A 26,696-nucleotide genomic window follows, 5' to 3' on the forward strand; every position below is an offset into this window, starting at 1 on the left:
CTATCAAACATTATTAAACAGCAAATATCAACCTTCATTTATTTTAAGCAAAGGATATTTACGATTTTACCATCAGCATTTATTCCTATAAATTATACACATGCATGGCTCGATGGATAGAGTAGTGGCCGGTCTACACAGCCAATTGAGAAAAGTTAACTTAATTAAATATAGTGATGGAGTTGGGAGAGTCATCAGAGATTCAAAAAGATGGAGCTGAGATGAGGGGAAGCAGTACTCCGATTGCAAGCATGAGAAGGCCATACCGTTGGGCCATGTACAACGAGTGGGACCTCTTCAAGGAATACTACGGCAAAAACAAGCAACTAGTGCTGCGTCCATTGACAGTGGACGGCGACACTGCGTTTCACATTGCAGCCTACAGCAGCAGCCACGGCAAGGAGGTACTCGACTTCTTGATTTTGCTGGTCCCCGCCTCCGATAACTGCGCGTTAGCGATGAAGAACCGGCACGGAAACACCGCCCTCCACGAGGCGGCGGCGTCGGGGAATCTGGAGGCGGGGAAGTTCCTTGTGCGCTTCAATAAGCCGCTGCCGAGGGGCAACATAAACGGCGAGCCAACATTTTGGTCTCTCTGTCTCTCTCGCACACCCACATACACGCATACAATTAATCACTATATATACACACACACACATATGAATTAGAATAACAGTTTGTGTGTCTAGCTATGATTAGTATATATATTTATGATTTCTCAAAATGGCTGGTAAAAAGGAGTTCAAATTAAAAGTGGGAATTAATTCATGGAATGCAATTGACAAAAGGCTATGCAATATTGCTCGAGTGGTCTAATGTGTGGGAGAATGTAGATGTGTAGTGTTGTGATCATGCCCATTGGACATAAAGTAAATTACTTAAGAAATTATAAGATTTTGAGCATCTTTCACCGACTGCCAATGTCATAGCATACAATATTTAAAAATTTACACAATATATTTCGACTTATTGCACACAACATTCTCTGATGTTTTGACTTCCATTCATGCAGAGACAGCTCTGTGGTTACAGAAAAAGTACGAAATTCTTGCAGAAAAAAAAGGAAAATAATGGACTGACAAGCCTTCAATTGCTAGCCCAAATGCCATCCGCATTCCAAATTCAATTTCAGAAAAGCAGATGGAAGATGCTCATTTATTATTGTACTTAGGACCGTTGTACCCGATCTACTTATGAATTAGCAATTCGTAACATGCACGTACATATTGCTTATACAATTCTTATTTGCAGGCCTTCCAAATGTTGATCATCTTGATCCTGATGATGATCGGGTCATACCGAATAAAAAATATGATCTAGAGAATGGCTTGGTTAGCAGCCAGTCCCGCCAATCCATCTGTTGGAGGAAGCTTGTGGCCGGTAATCATATTGTTAACCTTAATCATTTAATATCAAATTATTAAGGCCCAAGTAAGGTTATCTTTCATCACATAATCGATTGATCTAATTTCTGATGAGAGACATTAATATATAAGGTGTGATAAAGTTTTTTTTTTTTTTTTTTTTTTCCTTAAAGTAAGCCGGACTATAGTAATTAGGTAACAATATATATCAATATCATTGTAGTGTCATTAATTAATTAAAATGCTAAATTTTTTTTAAAAAATTTATTTTACTAATATTCAAGTTAATACATAAAATTGCAGTTATATCGAAGGTGTACAAGGTTTGTGACATTTCTGACCTTAATTAATGTACTTCTTAGCTAGGTACGTTGTTTAATTTGAACTTCCAATGTGTTGAATTAGTGGAGTGTTATGATCAATTTTTCGGTTCATTATCATCATTAAATGCTTACTCTTTCCTTAACCAAAATAAAAACAATGCTTACTCTTTGTGTCATATACTCATATATATATATGGCTTTCCAATGAGGGATCCCTCTTGTGGGGCCCACAAGAGTCGTTTTGTATCGATTCAAATTCTTCATTTTTACATCTTCATTGATAGATCATTTTTGCAAAAAATCAGCCAAATTAGAAATCATTTGTCTATCTAATATTGATCAAACAAATAAATAGTTTCATCGAAAATATTTAGTTTGTCTATTTGTTTAATCAAAGTTAGATAGGCAAATGATTTTCGATTTGACTGATTTTTTGCAAAGATAATCTATCGATGAAAAATATAAAAAATAAACGGTTCGAATCGACACAAAATGACTTATGTGGACCCCATAAATGCTAAATGAGAGATCCCTCATTTTAAGGCCCCATATATATATATTATCTTATGATCACCATGATGGTCACTATATTTATAATCATATATATTATTTACGGATTCCTTAATAGAAGTTCCTATACATATATATAATTATACAGAGCGCTTCGGTACATTAAGGTATATATGATTAATCGTGAATAGGATGGCCGGTAATCTACGTGATTTGGGAGGCAAAGAGAAATCATATATCACTATTGAAACTAACGGATCTGCTGGTCAAGAAAGACTCTTCATGGGAGCACAGTACAAAAGCAAATGACGTGACGATTTCTCTGGGGTCAGTGCAACATCTTATTACTGATGATGATGCAGATCAGAAAGAAGAGAAACCTACCAAACCTAAGCGGCACTCGATTTACAGCTATACTCCATTGCTCATAGCTACTTGCACAGGAATAGTGCCCATTGTGGAAAAGATACTTGAGGAGTATCCTCAGGCAGTTGAGCACGTTAGTGTTAACGGACAGAACATTTTGCACATGGCCATTAAGCACTGCCAGTTGAACATCTTTAAGTTTGTGATCACGTACAAGGTTGGCAATGAGGATTGACAATGATGGCAACACCATTTTGCACCAAGCTGCAGCAGATAAGAGACATTACTCTACGCCAACCTCTCGACATGTTTCTGGTCCTGCCATGAAATTGCAAGAGGAGTTGCTTTGGATGCAGGTGACGGTCAAGCCCCAACACACCCACCTTAACAGCATTCTATCAGGACAATGCTATTTGGCCTTAACTTTTTTATTCACTTTTTTTCTCATTACAGCATTCTAACATTATTGTGTCTGTAATACAATGATTTTTTTTTTGGCCATATATGTACACTCATTCTAGTGTGCATATTATGTGTCACATAGATACAAAAAAAAGTTTCATTTTTCAATCAAATAATTAGTTTGGACTACACTTCATCCTTTAATTTTTTAACCGACATCTCTACAAGCCAACAAAATTGATTTTGTTGTTGAGTGTCCACAAAACAAAATGATTTTTTACATATTTATTATGGTTTTAGATTAAGTTAAGCCTTGCACTAAGACTTGTATGGAGATATATACAAAACAGTACGTTAGATTTTCGATCATTAATATTATTTGCATTTTGCACTATAAAGCAAAGAATTTCATACTCACCTAACCACCCAACAACTACATAGTAGGGAATTCAATGAAACAAGACCAGCCCATCCATTTCTTAAGGGTTGTCCTTGCAAAAAATTAGCTAAATCCGTAATTGTTTGGTCATCCAAACTGTATAAACAAATCCAATCTGTTAGATAAAAGGATAAATGATGTTGACAATAATATACTGGCTAACAATTTTCAATTTGGTCGATTTTTCGTAAGAGTGATCTTTGAATGATACCCTAAAATATGAACGGTTCCGATCATTGAAATTCATTTCTAATTGGGTTGTTAAGTGAGCAGGGAATTCCTCGCGCTATGATGAGCGAGTGATCATTATTGTCTATTTATATATATATAGAGGGCCCTTCCAATAAGGGATCCCTCATTTAGTGTTAAATGAGGGATCACCTTATGGGGCCCACACGAGTCATTTGTGTTAATCCGAACCGTCCATTTTTTACATCTACATTGATAGATCATTTATGCAAAAAATCAGCCAAATCGAAAATCGTTTACCCGTTCGATTAAGCGATCAAATTTTAGGTGTTTATAGAGGAATTTGTTGTTCGTCCATTTGTTTTAAACTTTGACCGCTTAAACGAACAGGTAAACGATTTCCTATTTAGCTGATTTTTTGCAGGGATGATCTATCAATAGAGATGTAAAAAATGAAGGATTCGGATTAACACAAAATGACATGTGTGGGCCACACAAGGTGATCCCTCATTTAACATTAAATGAGAGATCCCTTATTGGAAAGGCCCTGTATATATATATATATACCACACCATAAAAAAGTGCCTTGAATTAATTTTTTTAATGAATTTAAGAGAATTCATTCCTAATTGGAGAATTAACAACAATTAAAGAGTGACACAATTTGAAAATAAATATTAATTACATAATGGCATAATTTGTAAATAGTAGAGATTTAATGGGATATTGTTACTCTATCGTGGAGCACAATTTTGAATATGGTCTTTAACTATTAAAAAAAAGTAATAGTATTAAACTCTAAAAAAAACAATTTAATGGACTAAAGTCGAAATCATCCTAAATTAAACCAAATGAATGGCATGACATGGCACGATTACTTTGTATACAAAGGATATATAAATGCAATCTGAACCACAAAAGTTACAAAGCCCAACAATACAGTGAAAATTTATTAATTAAAACATCACATATATTCAATAGTCACAACATGATTCATGAGACGACATGTGCTGCACACAGAATCTATATTCAGTGAACTAAATAATTAAGCAAAGGCAAATACTTTACAATGGAAAGGTAGATACTATTAATTAATGTAGGGAGCAAACATGAAACACAAAATAACCTGAATTTGATTTACGCTTTAATTTTGAACTTTATTAACTATTAAGTTGATAAGCATAGTATATATGCAAGCAATTTTACAAAATTTCTATAGAAGGTACTACATGATTCACGAGACAACATGTGCTGCACACATAATCTACATTCAGTGAACTAAATAAGCAAATACAGATACTTTACGATGGATAGTCTTTTTCTCCTGAAAGTAAGGACGAAACAAGAAACACATACCTTAATTTGATTTATGCTTTTTCAACTTTGTTATTTAATTAAGCAAAGTATCGTAGCCAAAAACAATAAATTAAGCAAAGTATATGCTAGCTAGCCTAGCTTATAAAAGAAAGCAAAGACCAACACTAGCTACGTGAGCATCATCGATCTGTAAGAAAATACAGAGATGGCGGAATGGAGAGAGATAGAGGCTCAAACGGAGGGAGAGAGGAGGGTAAATCGATTTGCAGGGATGGAAGGCCCCTATGACTGGGCCATGGACGAGGACTGGGAAAAGGTGATAGGACACTTCGAAAAGCACACCAAAGACTTGCTTAGCGCACTCACATTGGACGGAGACAATGTGTTTCATGTTGCAGCCGCCTTAGTCTCCGAAGGCAAAGGTGTGCTCGAGAGATTGATTGATTTGTTGCCTGATGATCACGTGAGACGCGATGCTTTGATGTCGTATAATTCCCATGGGAACACCGTTCTTCACGAGGTGGCTGTTGCAGGAAATTTGGATGCGGCAAAACTCTTGTTGGACAGGTTCGGCAAGCCAGACGAAAGCCGAGAGTACGCGGGACTTCTACTAGAGATTCCGAATAAGTTGGGAGAAACCCCACTCTACCGGGCTGCTGTTCTTGGTCACACAAAATTGGTCCGCTTTTTCGCTGGTAAAGTGGAGAATATAGATAAGCACTTGCGCAGAGTTGCTGATAAAAAGAACATTCTTCATATCGCGATCATTGGCCGACAATTTGGTACGTATTTCTCTAAAATATACTTCGCTGCAATAAAAAAAATTAATATTTGTAGATGATTGTTGATTCTTAATTTTCTCTTAATGATCGTCAATTATTCTTTTTTGTAAATTAACACATGTCAGATTGTGATTATAGCTTCTAACAATGATTAACTCTTGATCTTTTTGGCTTTCCAATGTAGGCACTGCTCTATGGTTACAGAACAACTACGAATTCCTTGTAGAAGAAAAGGATGATAAGGGATCGACAAGCCTTCAATTGCTAGCCCAAATGCGAAAGGCCTTCGAACCAAAATTTGACAAAAGCATGTGGAAGATGCTCATTTATCATTGTACGACATACTCTACTGCAATATATATAGATCCATTCAGGCGTTTGCACCTGATGCATAATGTTCGGTAGTGTACGTAAAATCTTATAATTAACTACCAAGTGTTTAACGACAAGTGCACACCTAATCGAATCTATATATATATATATATATATATTTCTAAGGTTTACACATGCACTATTCGTAACATTTATTATATTATGCAGGCCTTCCTGTTGAAGATGAACCGGTCTCAGAAAATCAAAAGGACGATCTTGAGAGCAGCTTGGGTAGAAACCAGCCCCGCCAATCTTACCGTAGAAAGAAGCATGCGGGTAATTAACCAACTTTGGAATATTCTAAATCGATTTTAATTTATTATAAACATATCAAATGCTAGAATGTTTACTTAATTGGATTTATTATACATAGAACACATGCTCAGTCACATTTATTTTTTCATAATTTTAATTGTTAATAATATATACAATGGAATTGAAGAACTGTTACTGATCGAGTTGCATGTACATATAAAATTGCAGTTTTTTCGAGGGTATGGTTTTTCATATGGGACATCCTCGCAAAAGGTTTGTTTTATTTATGGCCTTTAGTACTATTCATACGTATAATTGCATTGATTAAAAAGCACGCATATAAATATAACCATAAATATATTTATATGCATGTACTTACGTGGTTAGTTTCTCGACCATGACTAGGGTGGCGGAAAATCGATGAGATCCGGAAGGAGAAGGAAAATCAAATGTCACTAAAGAAACTCACCCTTTCACTCGTCAAAAAAGATTTTTCATGGCAGGTAAATAAGACAGGAAAAGACAAGACGATTTCTCTGGGGTCAGTGGAAAGTCTTATTAGCGGACCTAATGATGATCAAGAAAAAGGAAAGACCGCCACAAAAGTGATGAATGCAACCAACGCTTATGATCTGCCGCATACGCCATTGATCATAGCAACCTGCTCAGGAGCAGTTCCCATTGTCGAACAGATTATGGAGGTGCATCCTCAGGCTGTTGAGCACGTTAATGATAAGGAACACAACATTTTGCATTTGGCCATTAGGCACCGTCAGTATCGCATCTTTAAGCTTGTCAAAAGAAGAAAAACAGTATGGACGCGGTTGATAGCCAGGATCGACGCTGATGGCAACACCATGTTGCACCAAGCTTCTGATAGCGGCCATCATTCCACAGCAGATCAGCGTATAAATGGTCCTGCCATGCAATTGCAAGATGAGTTGCATTGGGTGGAGGTTAGTTACACCCCTTTTATATAATTGTATTTATAATTTATTACTCTCGACGTCTTAAGAGTTTTTGAAATTATTCAAAATAACTCAAGTTTGATTTGTTACTTCAAGTTTAGAAACAACTAATTTTGTTAACAATAATGACACGCATATGTTAGACCGTCTATCAATGGATTGGCAACTGTAGGTGTAGCAACAACAGATTGATTTTCTTTTCTTTATTTTTAAATTTTAATATTTATAGAATTGGTTCGAATTATAGTGTGTTTGATATGTTTTAGGGGATTTATTGATTTAGGATTTAAAGTTAGTGATTTTTATTAAGTATATATAGTATGTGTATCTGCAATTGTAACTACATGTAACAAAATTTGTGGTAGGTCACTAATAGTTAATTAACAAGAAATTTTATTTTATATAATTAAATTGACATTCTAAATATTATAGAGAAGTCAGCAAAACATTTTTTTTGTGCGACATATATTAACAAATAACAACCTGTGGTATTGATACAACACGTACTTGTTGCATGTGTGATTATTCACATGCAATCCCAATCACAAGACATAATTGGCACATCACGTGATCGACATCACGTACATTCGTTATTAATGTGATCCAAACTAGTAGATGTGGTTAAAATATATAGCAACGTATTCTAAATTAATTAATGATTTTAATAGTGAACTGAATATGCATATATATATGTACCCTGCAGCGTGTGCAACGCATAATACCTCCTCATTACATTGATCACCATAACGAGATGAATAAAACAGCGGAGGATGTATTCAATGATACGCACAACGAGCTTCTGAACTTCGCAAAAACCTGGATGAAAGACACTGCTCAGGCATGCACAATCGTGGGGGTCCTAGTGGCCACCCTCGTCTTTGCAGCGGCATTCCAGGTTCCTGGGGGTACCGAAGATAATGGCCTTCCTAGATTCCGCAATTCTCCCTTCTTCTGGGCCTTCACCGTCATGGACATTGTCTCGCTTTGTAGCTCATTGGCTTCTGTGGTAATGTTTCTCTCTATCCTAACATCTCCCCTTGAGTATCCAAATTTTAGTCACTCGCTCCCGCGCAAGCTAAACCTTGGATTCGCCCTACTATTCTTGTCCATGCTAACCACCATGCTTGCCTTCTGTGCTACCATCTTTCTGTTGATTCATGATCTCCAGAGGAAATGGACTAGGTCTCTGGTTTATACAGTTGCTCTTCTTCCAGTGATTGTGTTCGGACTGGTGCAATTTCCTTTGTATAATGCATTCTCTGATGGCGTGAAATTCGTTTATAAGAAAACTATTAGGAAGATTTTCCCTCCTGCTACTGTCAGAAGAAGGCATAATAATTGAATCTTGATTTGTGAGTGAGCCAAATAATACGTGCGGTCAGAAAGCAAGCATGAAGCAATAATAGCTCTCAGTTGGGGTTCTCTTTTTTAGTAACTTTTTTAATTATATAAATGTTTTCCTTCACAATTATGCTCAATATATTAAGAATACAAAGGGTATTGTCATAATAAATTGTATGTGATATATATACAGTAATTTGATTTGTAAGTGCAATTTGGCTGGTCGACCAGCTAATTTGGATAAATAAATGGAGAAATTCAATTCTTATTGTTAATTGTAATGTGCACTAATACTGCTGAAATTTAAGTGCATAATGTGAGTGGGTACTAATGAATTAATTTCCCATGTATTGCTTGCTCATTCGTATCCATTCAATTTCCAAACTTGCTCATTTGTATCCACTCATATTTTCAATCCCTAATGTCCAATGATGTCGAAACTCTTAGCACCTCCGTCTCTGATCTCTTCAATTCCATCCAAAAGCTTAGAAATTCGAAGCAGAGCTCGTGAAATGGAACACTTCTACTCATGATGATGAAGCTATCATAAAATTGGTCGTGGTAAATGTGAAAGATCTTAAAGTTGGTCTTTGCGGACGTGTAGTTGTGCACTAGGCTTGAGGTTGATGGGTACCTATCACAAGTACTTGAGCTCTCTACTTCCTCTCAAAGATGAAGAAAAAGCTAAGCTTAAGTCAATAAAATTATAAAACTGATTTTTGGTCAAAGATGATTCATTAAAGCCCACAAGGGCAAAGGAGAACAAACAGAAGAAGGGCCCAGGCCACAGTCGATACAAAACAAACAGTAACGACAAGAAGAAATGAACAAACAAAATAAAATAGGAAGATGATAAGGGAGCTATTTCGATCCAGAAAGAAGAACTAGATCGAAGGATATAGAAAAATGGAAGCAGATAAAACAGGAAGACAAGATATTTGGTGGTTCGGCTGGAAATCCTCCAAGCCTACATCCACATACAGAGATAAACTCTTATTAAAATTGTAAGAAGAACCAAAGTTTCTCTGGTACAAATAGGAAGAAAGATAATGAGCAAAACACCCAACAAACCAAACATAAATGCCCAACGGCTAGTTATAAGTAAGCCACCCTTTTGGCTGATCACGAGATGAACAAAAGCAAAAGAATATTCAAGAAGCAAAGGAAAATGGATGAAGAAGAAGAAAGAAATGGAGCTCTTAGATTGATTAATGAGATGAAGTTACAGAGAATGAGAAATACACAAAGCTTATATATATCAAGAGCCAGCTGAAACCAACTAAACAAACTAACAAGACTAACAACAATTCCAACTAACTCATTCCTTTCTAACTGAGTAATCCTTTTAACAACTAGAGCCACTAGAATTCTGACAGCTGTATAGTTGACATCCCCCCTCAACCTCAGCAAGGGAACCAAGTCTGAGGTTGCCATGACACAGGATTACCAGCAAGAATTGTGTGCTCCACTTCTTCAACCTTGCTTTCAATCAACATTACTACACTCCTGACCAACAATTTTTACACTACAAGAATCACTACCACACAATCCACTACAACTACAATTCCTTCGCAACTTCAATCAACTTCAACTTTTTATTTTGTTTTTTATTTTTTACAACTCCTTTGCAAGACAACTTCAACTTGAACTTTTTATTTTTGTTTTTATTTTTTACAACTCCTTTGCAAGACAACTTCAACTTTTTTATTTTGTTTTTACTTTTTTTTTTTACAACTCCTTTGCAAGACAACTTCAAGAAACCACCACATGACAACTACAACTTCAACTTCAACTACAACTTAGAACCCAATCAACTACAACTCAGAATCCAATATGCTTGACTCCCAAGCCTTCACCATTTCCAAGTTCAAAAGGTTCAGCCATTGTGAGATTGGTAAGATCAGTTGTCATATGATGAGTAGCTCCTGTATCTGCAATCCAAACATCTTCAGTTGCAAAACCAACATTGGCCTGAGCAGTAAGAACATTCAAACTCTAAGGTGGTGCTGAGCCTTTATATGCATAGTTGTATCGATTAAAGCAATCTAAAGCCACATGACCTCTTTTGCCACAAATTTGGCATTCCACAACAAAGGAAGCAGTATTCTGAGATGTCCTATCCCTATCAAAGCAGTTCACAGCAGTGTGTCCTCTCCTAGAACAAATCTGACACTCAGGAACCTGTCTACTCCCATTGTTCCAATTATTGACATTAGTGTTACCCCAATTGATATGCCTACCACCATTTCCTCCAGAATTCCAACCTTTACCACCATTAGAATTGAATTTGCCACCGCTAGTATAACCTCCACCACCAGTATTATAACTTCCACCACTGTTATTATAACCTCCAGAATACCCATTACTCAAATGACTGCCATAACCACCATCTCTATGAGAACCATTCCCTGTAGAATTCCCAAAATTACCAGTTCCAGTATGAGAACCACCAGAACCAAGAGTAGTATGATCAGTGTGACCATTAGAACCGTCAGTGTAACCTAATTTAGGCACTGGAAGTTTGGCAACCATAGCAGTTATTGTGTGATTAGAAACCAAGGCAAGAGAAAGCTTTTTATTAATGTCTTGTTCAGCAACAAGAAGTTGAGATCGAAACTCCTTCATAGACATAGAGCCCTGATGACCACGCAGTACAGCTTTCACAGGATCAAATTCATCAGGGAGACCATTTAAGGCAACTACATAAGCATCATCATCTGTAACCTGCACCCCCACAGCAGCTAATTGAGCCCTGACATGTTTAATTTTCAGTAAAAACCTCTCAACACTATCAACACCTTTCTGCAAGGTTTGAAAGTCAGTCTTGAGTTGCATAATGGTTGCTCGAGAATCAGTGTTATACCTCTCCCTAACATTTATCCAAGCTTCATGAGCAGAAGAACAGTCAAAGATGTATTCCATAGACTCTTCAGTAACAGATGTCATCAACAAACTAGTCAAAGCCTTGTCTGTCTGATCCCATTCAGTAAAAGCTCTATTAACCTTCAGTGTACTAATACCATTCTCATCCAGGACAAATTCTAGTGGACAAACAATTGACCCATCTAAATATCCAAACATTCCATGACCTCCTAATACTGTTTTTACTTGAAAACTCCATTTGAGGTAATTAGAATCATTCAACCTCAAGGTCAGAAAAGGAAACAAACCATGAACTCTACTTGCAATCGACATGGCTACAGATCTATTCCAACAACAATCTCACAACACTTACAACAATATTTCAACACTCCAACACTCCTGAAAACTCAACACTTCAAGAAAATGCACAATACTTCAAGAAACATCAATACGGTCAAGAATTATCAGAAATTGACACAACCAAGATCAATCACAGCAACAAAGAACAATATGATCCCAAATCAGAACAATTACTTGAGCAAAACAAGAACATACTCCAAGAAATCACACTTCTCTGATCAATTAACAAAGACAAGAAGAGAGACACAATACCCAACGACAAACGATAACACAGACGACGAAGTTCACAATCACAATTTAAAGAACTCGAAAAATCCAAAGTACAACCCACATTGCGAAAAGAACCAAGCACTGAACAAATTGCAAAATCAGTAGACAAAGCACAACACCTTTACTACGCTGCAGAAACCAGAGACGATCGGAGAAGACATTTGGAGAAGATCAGACGATCAGACCCATGGACCCACGGACAAAGAGGAAAAATGAACAAAAAAGGAAGACGAAGACAAAATGAAATCGAAGCTAGCAACAAAAGCAAAAAGCAAAGGGAAGTTCAAGACCCATGGACCAAAAGCATGAGCTAGGGGCTCTGATACCATGATCACGAGATGAACAGAAGCAAAAGAATATTCAAGAAGCAAAGGAAAATGGATGAAGAAGAAGAAAGAAATGGAGCTCTTAGATTGATTAATGAGATGAAGTTACAGAGAATGAGAAATACACAAAGCTTATATATATCAAGAGCCAGCTAAAACCAACGAAACAAACTAACAAGACTAACAACAATTCCAACTAACTCATTCCTTTCTAACTGAGTAATCCTTTTAACAACTAGAGCCACTAGAATTCTGACAGCTGTATAGTTAACATTGGCTACTCGAGAATACATGGGAAATGACAAGGGAATAATAACTAAGGTACGAAGGGATTGACAGAGCCAAGCTAGGACAGAAGTTGCTGAAATTGATGGTTGGGGAGTCCTTTGGTGAGAATGTCAGCAAGTTAAGCACCACTTTGAACAAACACAGGTTTAATATATGGTATTGTCCTGTACTTTTTCATGAACAAAGTGGCAATCCACTTCTATATGTTTAGTTCTTTCATGGAAGACAGATTGGATGCGATGTGAAGAGTGGCTTGATTATCACACATCAGATGCACTGAAGCCAAATCACGAAGAAGATTCTGAAGCCACATCAACTCACTAGTGACAGAAGCCATGGCTTGATATTCTGCCTTAGCGCTAGATTGAGCAATAACAGTTTGTTTCTTGCTCTTCCAGGTGACAAGGTTTCCATCCACAAAGGTGCAGAAACCTATAGTGGATTTGTGATCAAGAGGGTTACCTACCCAGTCAACGTCATAGTAACCAACAATTTGAGAGTGACCATAAGGCTTCATGAAAATATCTTGGCCGGGAGACCCTTTTAGGTAGTGAAGGATGCGTTTAACTGCAATCCGGTGATTGGATCGGGGAGCATGCATGAATTGGCTCACTTGACTGACAGCAAATGTAAGATTAGGTTTTGTGATGGTGAGATAGATGAGCCTGCCCACCACTCTTTGATAATTGCTGGCGTCTGAAAGAAGGTCGCCATCCAGGTCAAGCTTGCCTTTGCTAGTTACTGGGTTTGCCATAGGTTTGACATTAAGCATGCCAGTTTCCTTGAGCAGGTCCAAAGTATATTTCCTTTGGTTAAGGAACAACCCTTTACTTGAGGAGGCAACTTCAATGTCGAGGAAATATTTGAGGGGCCCCAAATCCTTAATGGAAAACTGGTGAGACAGAAAGGATTTGAGCTAAGCTATCTCACTGATACTACTGGTTGTGATGATAAAATCATCAACGTAAATAAGGACAGCAACAATTCCTGATGATCCTTTTTCAACAAAGAGAGAAGAATCAACACTACTTCGAACATACCCTGATTTAATTGATTTAATTATAGCTTACAATGGAAACCTCTGATTAATTTAATTTGTTTGTCACAAAGTAAGCCAATCTTTAAACGAGAACAGATTCAAACTTTGATCATTTTGTGTGCAAGGATAACTGCAATTTCTACCACGAAAACTACAAGCTCCAACCATATATACACTGACAATCTTCATTAATTAATTAAAACCTCATATATTTTCAGCAAATAAGATAAAAGAGGGGACAAATTTTAGTCACCTCATGATCCAGTGAGACCACATGTGTTGCACACAGAACCTACATTAATCAGTGTACACTTGTAGGATGGATACATTTTCCCCCCTAAAAGTGCAGATGAAAAATGAAAGACGTCATAGTAACACCTTAATTTGATTTATAATTTTTCCACGTTGTTCACTAAATAAGCAAAGTATATGCCGTTTTGCAAAATTCCTATAAAAGAAAGCAATGACCAACACTACGTACTGGTGATTGTGATTGCGATCGTGATCGTGATTGCAAGCAGGCAGAAGAAGCTAGCTAGCTAGCTCGCCTATATAAGAAAGCAATGGCCAAAACTTGATGGCGCGGTCACGTACGTAAGTAATTAAGATCTGTAGAAAATCTAGAGATGGAGGTAAATATAGAGACGGCAGAGATAGAGGTTCATAAGCGTATACTTGTAAATTTGTTGAACTACAGCTAGTCACTTAGGCACAATTGGGCCAATTGGCTAGTGGGACTAATGAATTTTAATAGAGGTAATTAAAGAAAATTATGAGCATGTGCTTTTCCTTTAACAACTTCGATCAAAGAATAAGTCCGTTTGGCACTGCTTCTTAGAAGCACTTTTATTTAGTAGCGCTTTTATCAGAAGCGCTTATGTTAAGAAGCACATATAAATTTTTATGAAACTTTTAAATTATTTATGCAAAAGCACTTGAAAGTGCTTCTTGAGAAAGCACATGTCAGGTGCTTCTCAAAAAACCCCTTAGAAGTGCTTTTATAACTCAAAAGCACTTCTAATTATTTTTGCCAAACGCTATCAAAAGTGCTTTTACTAATTTGAAAGCGCTTTTGACAATTTTAAAAGCAGTGCCAAACGAGCCCTAAGAGACATCATACCAAACAACGCCAGCTGGAATAAATAAAGCAGATTTTGACCAAAACAAAAAAAGAATAAATATTAAAGCAGATTAGTGGTCCAAACAAACTAAAGTCCAGTTTGGGCCCAAAAGCCTGTATCACCCTGAACAAGGCGCCAAGTTGCTAGCCTTAGCCAACAAGACTTGAATCTATTCATGGTTTTTATCTGCTTCAGGCCAAGGCCTCCCTTCATATTGGGGTGTTCATATATATTCACGTACTAGTCACCACATAATTCACAAAACGACATATGCTGCACACAGAATCTACATTCAGTGTATTATTAACTACGCAAAGGGAGATACTTTAGGCAGATACATTCAGTGTACTTTTATTATTCTCCTCAAGTATGTAGGGACCAAGTTATCAGGAAACACATAGTAACCTGAAATTGATATTTATGCTTTTTGGAGTTTGTTAAGTAATTAAGCAAAGTATATGCTTGCAAATTTAGAAAATTCCTATTGAAGGTACTAGGTAATGCAAGCAAAAGCAGTATATAAGAAAGCAATGAGCAACACTTGATGGCGCGATCGAGTACGTAGAAAAATATGGAGATGGATCGGTATATTAAAATGCAGAAAGAGAGCGAGGGTGGTGACAAAAATCCATTTGCAGGAATGGAAGAGGTCTACAACTCGGCCTTGAACCATGAGTGGGAAAGCGTGATACAACACTTTGAGAAGAACAAGGGACAGTTACTTATCGCAATGACATTGGACCTAGACAGTGTACTTCACATTGCAGCCTCACTGTGCCTCCAAGGCAAAGACGTGCTTGAGAAACTGCTTAATCTGGTCGACAATGATGATCAGCGGAAACGCGATGCCCTGGAGAAGCGTAATTGCCATGGAAACTCCGTTCTTCATGAGGTTACCGTGTCCGGAAATCAGAAAGCAGCAGAATTCTTGTTGGACGGGTTCTATGTGGATCCAGAAGAAAGGCGTAAGTACGGTGAACGTCTACTAAGGATGTGGAACAAGTTGGGAGAAACCCCAGTCTACCGAGCTTCTTCCTTCGGTCAAACAAATTTGGTCCACCTTTTCTGTCACAGATTGGAAATGAATAATTTTCACTTCTACAGAACTGTTGATAATATGTCCATTCTTCATATAGCGGTCATTAGCCAACACTTTGGTATATATCTCTCTCATCACATATATATATAATTATATGCTACTATATAATATATTAATTAAGTATATATGTACCTGCAATTGGATTCATTCCTTTTAATTTCTCTACCTTTTATTATATTAATTATATTCCTTTCAATACATTCATCTCCAATTGATTACAAATTATTCATATTTTGGCTTATGTTGTACATTTAACTCCCTCTCTTTTGGCTTTATTCTAATGCAGAGACTGCTCTTTACTTACAAAAAAATTACAAAGTTCTTGGGGAAAAAATGGAAGATAAGGGATTGACAAGCCTTCAATTGCTAGCCCAAATGCCATTGGCCTTCAAACCAAAATTTCATAAAAACAAATGGATCAAGAAGCTCATTTATAATTGTACGACATATTCTATCACACACACATACACACACACATATATATATATATAACATGTCTCTTCTATTAAGGGATTTCATAAAAAGTAATTATTTAAGAGATCAATTGTAAGACTCATTCCATATTGTATTTTAATAATCGAAACTGTCTACATTTTAGGTCTCCATTAAAAGATTATTATTGCAAAACATTTGTTAAATGGTCATCATTTCAACTGTTTATCAAAAATATTTTGTATATCTATTTATTATTATTAAATAGCTTAGTAATTTCTGATTTTTCAATTTTTTGTAAAAATGATTTTTAAATATAAACTTAAAAAATAGATGATTCATGGAGTGAGCCCGTGAAGAATTCCTTAAATAAAATTAATTGAAAGATATCTTCATGAAATGAGATATTTAATTTGGAGGACGAGATCGATATTGGAATTTAAGATCGATCTCTTCCAAAAAAACTAATTAATAACTAATTGGTGTATATATATGTTGTGATGAAGTAATTTCCTAATGTTTGTAGACGTACTAACCGGAACATATATTATATATTATGCAGGCCTTCCTCTTGAAGATGATGATCGGGAGCCACCAACTCAAAAGGACGATGTGGAGAGCAGCTTGGGTAGAAATCAGCCCCGCCAATCTTTCCGTTGGAAGAAGCTTTCGGGTAATCAAATATTATAAATCGATTTTAAACAATTATGATACATATATATATCAAATGCTAAAATGTTTTAATTCTTAATCTGATTTATAATATATATATAGGACACATGCTCATTCATATATATATTTTTCTGATCCTGACCGAGTTGCATGCATAAATTAAATTGCAGTGTTTCAGAAGTACGTTTCCATGTGGACCTCCCTCGCAAAAGGTTGTTTAAGTTATGGTCTTTCCTTTCAAAAAAAATTCTTCATATGCATTTAATTTCATCTAGCTTATCATTTAAAAATCTTCTCTATAAAAAATCAGCAAAGTTAAAATTTATTTAACCATTAATTATCATTGTGATTATTTGTTGGCCAAAATATATTAGATGATCGAATGGTTAAATAGTTTTTAATTTAGTTATTTTTTTTATAAAGATGACTATTGAGTAAAAATCTAACAAATAGAGGCCTATATCATTAAATGACATTATATATATACATGTATATGCATGCACTTATTGCCCTTAATTTTTCTTGACCATATAAAATAGGGTGGCAGGTGATCAATGTGATCTGGCAGGAAAAGAAAAATAAAAAATCACTAAGGAAACTGATCCATTCACTCGTGAAGCAAGACTTTTCATGGAAGACAAGTAACCAATTAAATGAAAAAGAAAAAGACATGACGGTTTCTCTGGGGCTTCTGGAAACTACTGCCGTACATACAGACGGAAAACGAGAGCCATCGGAAGATCGTACCATATCAGTACAAGATTCGACACCCTTAGAAAAGAAGCCTCAGACAGAAGAGGAGAAGAAACGAGTAGAAGAGGAGAAGAAACGATTAGAAGAGGAGAAGAAACGATTTGCTATAGATCAATCTAAGCGGTTTACTCCATTGCTTTTAGCAACCACCAGAGGAGCAGTGCGGATTGTGAAAGAGATTCTGAAGGTGCATCCTCAGGCCGTTGAGCACATTAATAAAAATGGACACAACATTCTGCATTTGGCCATTAGGTACCGTCAGTATGACATCTTTAAGCTTCTCAGAAGCAGAAAATCAATTATGTCAAGGTTGACTCCCAGGATGGACGCTGAGGGCAACACCATATTGCACCAAGCTTCTGATAGCAGATATCACAATACAGCAGATCAGCGTTTAAAGGGTCCTGCCATGCAATTGCAAGATGAGTTGCACTGGGTCGAGGTCAGCCGCTCATCTAGATCTCATAAATTTCCCTTTTATATAATTTGGTATCGTCACATGCATGGTGATATATATATGTTCTGTTGTTAACGAGGTACGTGGTCATTCATGTGGTTCAAATAGCAATTAATTAATCATTAAAATGTAGTTTCCTGCATTTATTAGCGAATGGTACGTGATCTGAATAGTACGTATTTATATGTACGGTGCAGCGTGTGCAAGAGATAATACCACCTCATTACATCTTGCACCACAACAAGGAGAATAATACAGCGGTGGATGTATTCAATGAGAAGCACAAAGAGCTTCTGGAGTCGGCACAAAGGTGGATCAAAGACACTGCTCAGGCATGCACAGTGGTGGGAGTTCTGGTGGCCACCCTGGTCTTTGCAGCGGCCTACACTGTTCCTGGGGGTAACGACCCAACTACTGGCCTTCCAATTTTCCGGAATTCTCCTTTCTTTTGGGTCTTCACCATTATGGACATTTCCTCGCTCGTCAGCTCATTGGCGTCTGTCGTAATGTTTCTCTCTATCCTATCATCGCCCCTTGAGTACCCAGATTTTCGTCACTCGCTGCCCCGCAAGCTACAATTTGGATTCGCCTTCCTCTTCTTGTCCTTAATATTCACCATGCTCGCCTTCAGTGCTACCCTTTTTCTCTTGATCCAAGATCTCCAGAAGAAATGGACTAGGACTTTGATTTACACTATTGCCCTTCTTCCAGTTACTGCGTTGGGGCTGACGCAATTTCCTTTGCTTCATGCATTGCGTCAATCCATGAAATCCATATACAAGAAAATAATAACCAACAATTCTGCCCCATCGTTGCCGGAAGGCCCGGAACAACAGAAGCTCAATATTGATAAGAGACAGGCGTCACAAGCGTAATATTGAATCGCGGTGAGCTGAAGATAACTCAATAGTGAGAAAGCAAGCATGAAGGGATAACTCTCAGTTGGGGTTCTTATTAATTTCAATAACTTTTAAATTATATAAATATTTTCTTTCATAAGTATGTGCAATATATTAAGAATAAGCAGGCCGGCTTGTCATAATAAATTGTGTGCTTATAATGATATGGTATTTGATTTGTGATTATGATTTGGCTTTATATATATAAATGTGTCGACCAGCTGGTGTGGATGTGTGTATGTATATATATATATATATATATATATATATATTTTTTTTTTTTTACTAGTATAAAGTGGAAAAAAAGGTTTGGTGTTACAAGATTCACAAAAAATAAGATTCTGTAAAATACATATCATTCAATAAAATAGTTATATAAAAACAACCTAATAAATGATCGAGGGTATAGTTTTAAAATACAATCATTAAAATAAAATTTAAAAAAATACACCTCACCACCTTGAAATGTAGAGAGAGTGATGGAAAGTTATAAAATAATGTGTTACAAAATACAAAATGAAAAAAAAAAAAAAAAACACAATAAAAATGCAAATTGACACGTTCAAAGCTTGTGCCAAGATGCTAGTATATATATAGGAACAAATTTTATGCCTTAGTAGTGCACAAGATCTATGTGTACGTTCTAGTAATGCACAAGATCTATGTGCCATAATCTGATGTGGCAAATTTATTTTATACACATCATTAATTGTAATTTGCTACATTAACTTATTTATTAGTTGTGCAGTTGTTAGGTAATCCAGTTATAATGGTCGTAGATTTATCTATAATGCACCCAAGTTTGATTCCCCCTCCCCACAAATTTAAAAAAAAAAAAAAAACTTATTTAGTTGCCACGTGCATCATTTTTTTTTTGTAAAATACGATATTACCTCTTCTACATCCAACGATCTAAATTCATCTTACCCATTAATTTTATTTCAATTTCTTCTCCCCAACCCTTCAAATTCCAATTTGACAATTCATCTTTCAATTCCTTTAATTATTATTTTATTTTTATATTTTCATAAAAAATCTAGTATTAATTTTATCATTTTATAATTGGGGAAGAAGAGAGGAAAGAAGGCCGGGGTACTGTGGGGCGGGAAATGATGGGCTGGGGAATAAGAGGGGAAAGAAATTAAAGGTGATGGTGGGAGGAAGAAGTGGGCTCGGGGAAGAGGATGAAATGGTGGGATGAAGGGGAAGAAATGGCCGGTAAGACATATATGGTGGCTGACTGGCTGGTGTGGTCATGGTGGTTTTGACAGGGAACTGGTTTTTCAGTTTTTGTTTTTTTTTCGTCTGATTTTAATTGAGGTTGTAGGTGATTTAGTCTAAAAAGACTTCTAATATAATTGGAATTTTTTAATGACTATTTTTTCATAATTTAAATGTTATAAGAGTTATATAGTTATAAGAGATGTTAACGTTGTCATTGTCAAAACTGATGTGGCAAATAGATATTTAAATAAATTAAATATTTTAATTAATTTGAAATTACATGTCATTAGGGCACAAAATTAGGACAAGATTAGGGCACTCTAGCATTGCCCTATATATAAATATGAATACTTTAAAGCTAACCAGTTAGCAAGTTAATACGAAGCTAACCATACTTTTGGACCCACCACATCACTAATCTCATAATCTGAACCATCAATTATTTAGGCCTCACTTCAAGATCATCATTGCAAAAAATCAACTAAATCGAAAATAATATAGTCATCTAATTGAGATCAAATAAATAGACGATCAGTATTTTCGATAAAAGCATAAAAATAGTTGTTATTATAATCAAATGACTAAATGACTTTCGATTCTGAAGAATTTTTACAGGAATGATCTTTGAAGTAGGGCCTAAAAAATAAACGGTTCGGATTTTGAAATTACATTTTGCAGTGGGCCCAACATGGTAGTTAGTTTTGTATTAACTTACTAACTAGTTAGTTTGAGAGCATTCTTGTATATATATATATATACATGCTCCTTCTATTGAGGTATATCTCAACTTATTTATGTTGAGGTATACCTTATTAGGGCCCACACAAGTCATTTTGTATCAATCCAAACTGTTTATTTTTTACATCTCCATTTGCCTATCTAAAAATTAGATAGGCAAAAAATTTGCATCTCCATTTGCAAAAAATTTGTCAAATCGAAAATCATTTGCCTATCTAACTTTGATCAAATAAATGGATGAACCAAATATTTTCGATGAAACCGTTCATTTGTTTGATCAAAGTTAGATAGGCAAATGATTTCCGATTTGGCTAATTTTTTGTAAGGATGATCTATCAATGAAGATGATCTTTGTAAACGGTTCAGATCGACATAAAACGACTCGTGTGAGCTCCAACAAGGTTATACCTCAACTTATTTGCTCCAACAAGGTCATACCTCAACATAAATAAGTTGAGGTATACCTCAACATAAATAAGTTAAGGTATACCTCAATAGAAGGAGCCTATATATATATATATATATATACACAAGAATGATTTAAAATTAATTGGTTAGTAAGTTAATACAAAGCTAATCATCATATTGGGCCCATCGCACAATATAATCTCAAAATCCAAACCGTCTATTTTTTAAGCCCTACTTCAAAGATCATCTTTGTAAAAAACCTTCAAAATCGAAAGTCATTTAGTCATTTGATTATAACAACAACCATTTATATGTTTTTATCGAAAACACTGATCATTTATTTATTTGATTTCAATTAGATATATATATGTAGAAATTTAATCACTTAGGTCACGTTTGATGCATAGGATTGTATAGGGTATATATATGGCTAAATTTATATGTATTCAAAGAAGAAGTTTGTAACTTGAAAAAAGAAGAGAAAAGAATATTGATTAATCATAATTAGAAATTTATAAGTAGAGACTTATCCCTTCTTATAACCCCCTCAAAAATGGTGGGATTAGTGGGATAATTAGTTTCCCTTTATAACTAATTCATCTTTAATTCTCATAATCTTTTTTCAAGTTAGAAGACATATTTCATCTTCTCCCTTAAATACACATGAATCTAGTCATTTATCTAATTATAAACATCAAACGATGCCTTTATGGTTAAATGCAATGTGCCAAATAGTACTACTGAAATTCTATCTCTTACGATTAAATATAGAATGTGAGTGGGTATGCATGAATTACTTTCCATTGTATGGTATCGAGCCACTCACATTATACACCCAAACTCTAATTTACAATGGATGGCGTGGAAAATCTCAACATTTCCATCTCTGATCTCTTCAATTCCATTCAAATGCTTAGAAATTTGGAGCATATATAGTTCATCGAATGGAACACATCTACTGAGGATGATGAATCTATCATAAAATTGGCCGGGTCATGGGAAATGTGCATGAAACATCTTAAAGTTCATCTTTGACAACGTTTAGTTGTGGCGTGAGCAATACATGCAATGACATCAAGGAACATTCACAACATTACTTTGAGTCTCCCCTTCCTGATGAAGAATGGAATAATCAAGAACTGGAAATTGCGGAATACTTGTTAAGTTGTTAAGGTTCCTTCTTCCTCTGCCTTAAGGGGCTTTTGGTTTTATCTGCCCCTCCCATAACATGGCTGCCTCTAAGTTTTTGACATACTTTAATTTCTGCTCATTGGCCTTTGTAATGCTGGCTAGTGGGCCTAGTGGCTACTGCATGTAGGTAGATTGTTATATGATGTACTTGTTTTGATAATTGCTAAATAAAATACGTTGATCCCTTCTTTTTACAACATTTAGTAGACAAGTTTGAGAGGGTAAGAAAGCAAATGGGAACTTATTTAGTTCAGCGATCATGATGTCCTAAAATGAGAACATGAGGATATTCTCTCTAGGGACTACCCAACAATGCAGTTTAATGATGAAACCATCCATTTTTTAGGTTATTTCCTAAAGATCATTCCTAAAAAAAAAATTCAATCACATCGATAATGATTTGGTCATCTGAGTTGTGCAAAAATTAAAGTTCGTCAAATAAAATTGATATTAAAGATAATCAAATGGTTAAGCAATTTTAAATTTAGTTAATTTTAAATAGAAGTAATGGAAGTAACCACAATGACACAAAATGAAAGTTTTGTCCTTGAATGATAAATAAAAAAATATAGTCCTCCAATGTAATACACCCCAAAGTTTATATGATTTCCATAAACTTTTTCATATTATTTTAGCCTCATTCCTTTTTGAGGTTTATTGTTTGCGTTTGTGTTTGTTTGAAATTTTGTAGGTACTTACCAAAACGAAAATTTCAAGTGAATGTGAATGTGAATGGAGGGCCCAATTTCAATGGTCCACCTCAGCCCCCTAAAAGTTTAAGGCCAGCTCATGGATATAAACATGATATAAGCACCAAAAGCATCAGCAGGGAAATCCTATTTCTTAAAAAAGGATGGCCGAAACTGACTTGAAGGGAATCGTACCGAGTTTCTGATTCGGGAGAAATTTCTTAAATGGATATGATTTTGATACAGCATCTTCTATTGTTTTCGATGAAACTAAGTACATATATACTTTATTGAATATAAATATTCAAATTAACTTGTTATTGAATCTTGTGTTTGGGTGATCAGCAGCATTGGAGAAGAAGAAAAACGCAGAGGAGAAGTTGATGGGCCTACCCAACGATATCATGGTGGAAATCCTTATGAGATTGCTCGTAAAATCACTTTTTTGCATCCAATGTGCCTCTAAGACATGTTTAAACATAGTTGACTGCCCCTTGTTTTCTACACTGCACATGCCACGTTTCTGTTCTTCAAGTGCCTCAACATATGCTTCTTGCTACCCAAATGTTTGTAGAATGCCGTGGTATAACATTCACATTAATTGAGACTTGTGGTGAATGGGAGCATGGCATATTTTTCCTACTAAATTATGGAGGGGGATTAGGAATACAACATTCATCTGCAGTTATACTGTAAGCCTGATTTCCTTTTAACGGTTAGAAATTTAGTTGAACCAACAGAAGCAGGTATATGGCATTTTGATATTTGGAAGAATGAATTTTTGATTTAGTTTTATGTGAAAAGTGAGAACATAGCAAAACTCCACTAAAGGAAGGAATTAAGTTTCTCTTATGATTTTTGGTTAATTAAAATATGTTTTCGTTTTTAGATGTTTGATTTATTGCATTAATTGTGAAGCCAGATTGAAACAGAGCGGTCCTGAATTTCATACCATGCATAATGGCATTATCCTCATTTGCATGCTCATTAAAGAATACCCATTAAAGCTTAATTCTAAAATTGACACAGTACTTTTATCAATGGAGTTTACATAAGAATAAATCAGAGCAAACTTGATGAAACACCGCTAGTATAATTCCATGATACTCTTCGGAATTCATCGAAACATAATAATTCAAGAGGCTACGAAGATCCTTTGGCTCTTCGATCCGGTTTGCCATTATCATCTCCGCCATGGACTCCCTAAAATCGTCTCTGGGATCATAAGAGCACTTCTCCATGGCAACCATGACAATGAATTTAGTCCCCCCTCCTGCAGCTTTATGATGATCACCTCTCTGCTTTCTTCTCTGATGATCTACATGATGTCTTGCTGCCTCCTCCTGCCTTTCTGTAATCATTTGGTCCAGTCTCTCTTGAACCATGGCATGTGCTAGGCTTGATATTGAAGGGTACCGATCACAACTACTTGAGCTCTCTACTTCCTCTGAGGATGAAGAAACACTAAGCCTGCAATTGCAACACAAGGCCCTGCATGCTCTCTGTTGAAGCTGTACTTGCTTCCTCTCTTGCCTGGAGGCTTTCATTGTTGGAGCTTTGAAGGAAATTTTGGGCAGTATTAATCATTTATGCACAATTGGCAAGTGGAGCATGTTTATCATGATTGTGTCTTGTGTTGACAACATTTAATACATGATTAGAGAAAGGTAAGATTGCAATTGGGGAACATTGGTTTAGTTAATTGAGCCAGTGATCATGATGTTTAAGGGACCTCCATAGTTTCCTTTATTGGGTCTTGTTAGGTGGCATGCTTTGGAAAGTTTGGTTAATATGGAAAGTATGGGTTCCATGAAGCCTATTTATTAAAGCTCTGTAAAAGAAAACATAATGACAATGGAATTTTTGGTTAGGTTTCACATGCCTGAGAGGATATTTGGGTGTATTAGTAAAATACATAGTGATAAATCAATCTGCAGATTGTGAAAATTCAGACTGATTGCTACATGACTTGAGATTCACACGAGATTACAAGAAAAATTCACACACATATGTTTATATTATAGTAGGGCTAGCTTCAGTAATGGGGTCCAAATACCAAACATGATTATATGATGAGAGGGTTGTTGGTGCATGGTATAGGGACAAAGCATGTTTTATGCTTTGCTAGAGTCTCTTTTTCAAGTTTTAGATGATAAGATGAACCGAATGGATCGAGCTTCTTGCATTAATTCAATCTCCAATTTCTTTTAATGGAGAGATGAAGATTCCATCTCTATTACTTGTTTAATACTGCTTGTTGCCTCATCCAATTATGCAGAAAACCCCACAAAGATTTACACAGCTGGTGAGAATCTCTTTTATGGATTCCTCCTTTGTAAGTTGGACACAAAGCAAGCTAGAACGGAAAAAAGAAAAAGAAATTAAATAAAATGGTAGTTCAAGGTGAGTAGCATGTGACCAAATCAGTTTGGATTATGTATAAGTAATCATGCTTAATGTGTACGTACAAAAGCATCATTTACTAGTACCCAGTTGTTAAATGAATAGAGTGGCATGTGTTGATATGATGATCATTAGTAAAGCTAGCTAAAGCATAACATGATCCTGATATTAAAGGTGACATATAGGCTAATGATCACAATGTCTTGGTAGAGTTGTTGCCTCCATGTGTTTGATAGACTTAATTACTTTCAAATGCTGGCTGTCAACCACAAAAGTGAAACCAATGCTGGTTTCAAGCCTTCAACTATGCCGGCTTATCAAGTTGGACCATCTTTCGAATTGCAGCCAACAGGTCCAACAATCAAATTGTGTATGGTTCATAAATTGGGAAGCCGATTTGAGATGAAAACTAAGCATGCACAGCCCAATTTAAGCTGACAGACAGTTTGGGGTTGGTCTCCTATCTGAGCCCAAATATTGAAACATATATAATAAATATGATTAATTAGTTAACATTCTTTTCCATGGCATTAATAATCAGGATTTGTATGTCATTGTTCTGAACAAAAATACATGTAAGCAAGACTGGTTGAAGAGCCATGACCTTATTACTAAGGGCGCGTTTGTTATTCAAAAACAGTTTTCTAAGATTTTCCTTCCTAATTCATTAATAAATATTAAAAATGAAAACAAAAACAGATTTTAGACCATTGTACTAGCTCATTTTAATTCACAGCTTAAGTGGTGAATGAAGGTGAGATAATGGATTAGGATTAAAATAATTTCAAAGTTCAATTCTCTCTATTGTAACAAAAAAACGAAAAATAATTTTTAAGA

General features: G+C 35.7%; 4 protein-coding genes and 2 pseudogenes across 5 annotated transcripts; 4 read left to right on the forward strand and 2 right to left on the reverse strand.

The window, feature by feature from the left end:
• Positions 1-137: 137 nt before the first annotated feature.
• LOC147298490 (uncharacterized) lies at positions 138-3,137 on the forward strand (annotated as a pseudogene). The gene is made up of 4 exons (XR_015119910.1): positions 138-404; positions 1,013-1,163; positions 1,252-1,380; positions 2,389-3,137. The product of XR_015119910.1 is annotated as an uncharacterized LOC147298490 (transcript).
• Positions 3,138-5,103: 1,966 nt separating this feature from the next.
• On the forward strand, positions 5,104-8,742 carry LOC147298491 (uncharacterized). Its single transcript, XM_086229792.1, has 6 exons — positions 5,104-5,692; positions 5,877-6,026; positions 6,233-6,340; positions 6,548-6,592; positions 6,725-7,275; positions 7,991-8,742. The coding sequence occupies exons 1-6, from the start codon at positions 5,116-5,118 to the stop codon at positions 8,627-8,629; spliced, it is 2,070 nt and encodes a 689-aa protein (XP_086085918.1). The 5' UTR covers positions 5,104-5,115; the 3' UTR covers positions 8,630-8,742.
• Positions 8,743-12,933: 4,191 nt separating this feature from the next.
• Positions 12,934-13,488, reverse strand: LOC147298492 (secreted RxLR effector protein 161 pseudogene; annotated as a pseudogene).
• Positions 13,489-15,465: 1,977 nt separating this feature from the next.
• LOC147298493 (uncharacterized) lies at positions 15,466-17,115 on the forward strand. The gene is made up of 3 exons (XM_086253160.1): positions 15,466-16,051; positions 16,280-16,432; positions 16,988-17,115. Exons 1-3 carry the CDS (start codon positions 15,466-15,468, stop codon positions 17,113-17,115), a joined length of 867 nt encoding a protein of 288 aa, XP_086109286.1.
• A 652-nt stretch (positions 17,116-17,767) lies between these two features.
• On the forward strand, positions 17,768-19,182 carry LOC147298494 (uncharacterized). The gene is made up of 2 exons (XM_086253271.1): positions 17,768-18,292; positions 18,505-19,182. Exons 1-2 carry the CDS (start codon positions 17,768-17,770, stop codon positions 19,180-19,182), a joined length of 1,203 nt encoding a protein of 400 aa, XP_086109397.1.
• Positions 19,183-24,493: 5,311 nt separating this feature from the next.
• Positions 24,494-25,003, reverse strand: LOC147298495 (transcription repressor). The gene has a single exon (XM_086253397.1). It carries the CDS (start codon positions 25,001-25,003, stop codon positions 24,494-24,496), a length of 510 nt encoding a protein of 169 aa, XP_086109523.1.
• Between the last annotated feature and the right edge of the window lie 1,693 nt (positions 25,004-26,696).

Source organism: Dryas octopetala, chromosome 1 (assembly GCF_963921425.1).
Source record: "Dryas octopetala chromosome 1, drDryOcto1.1, whole genome shotgun sequence".
Classification (NCBI taxonomy): Eukaryota; Viridiplantae; Streptophyta; class Magnoliopsida; order Rosales; family Rosaceae; genus Dryas; species Dryas octopetala.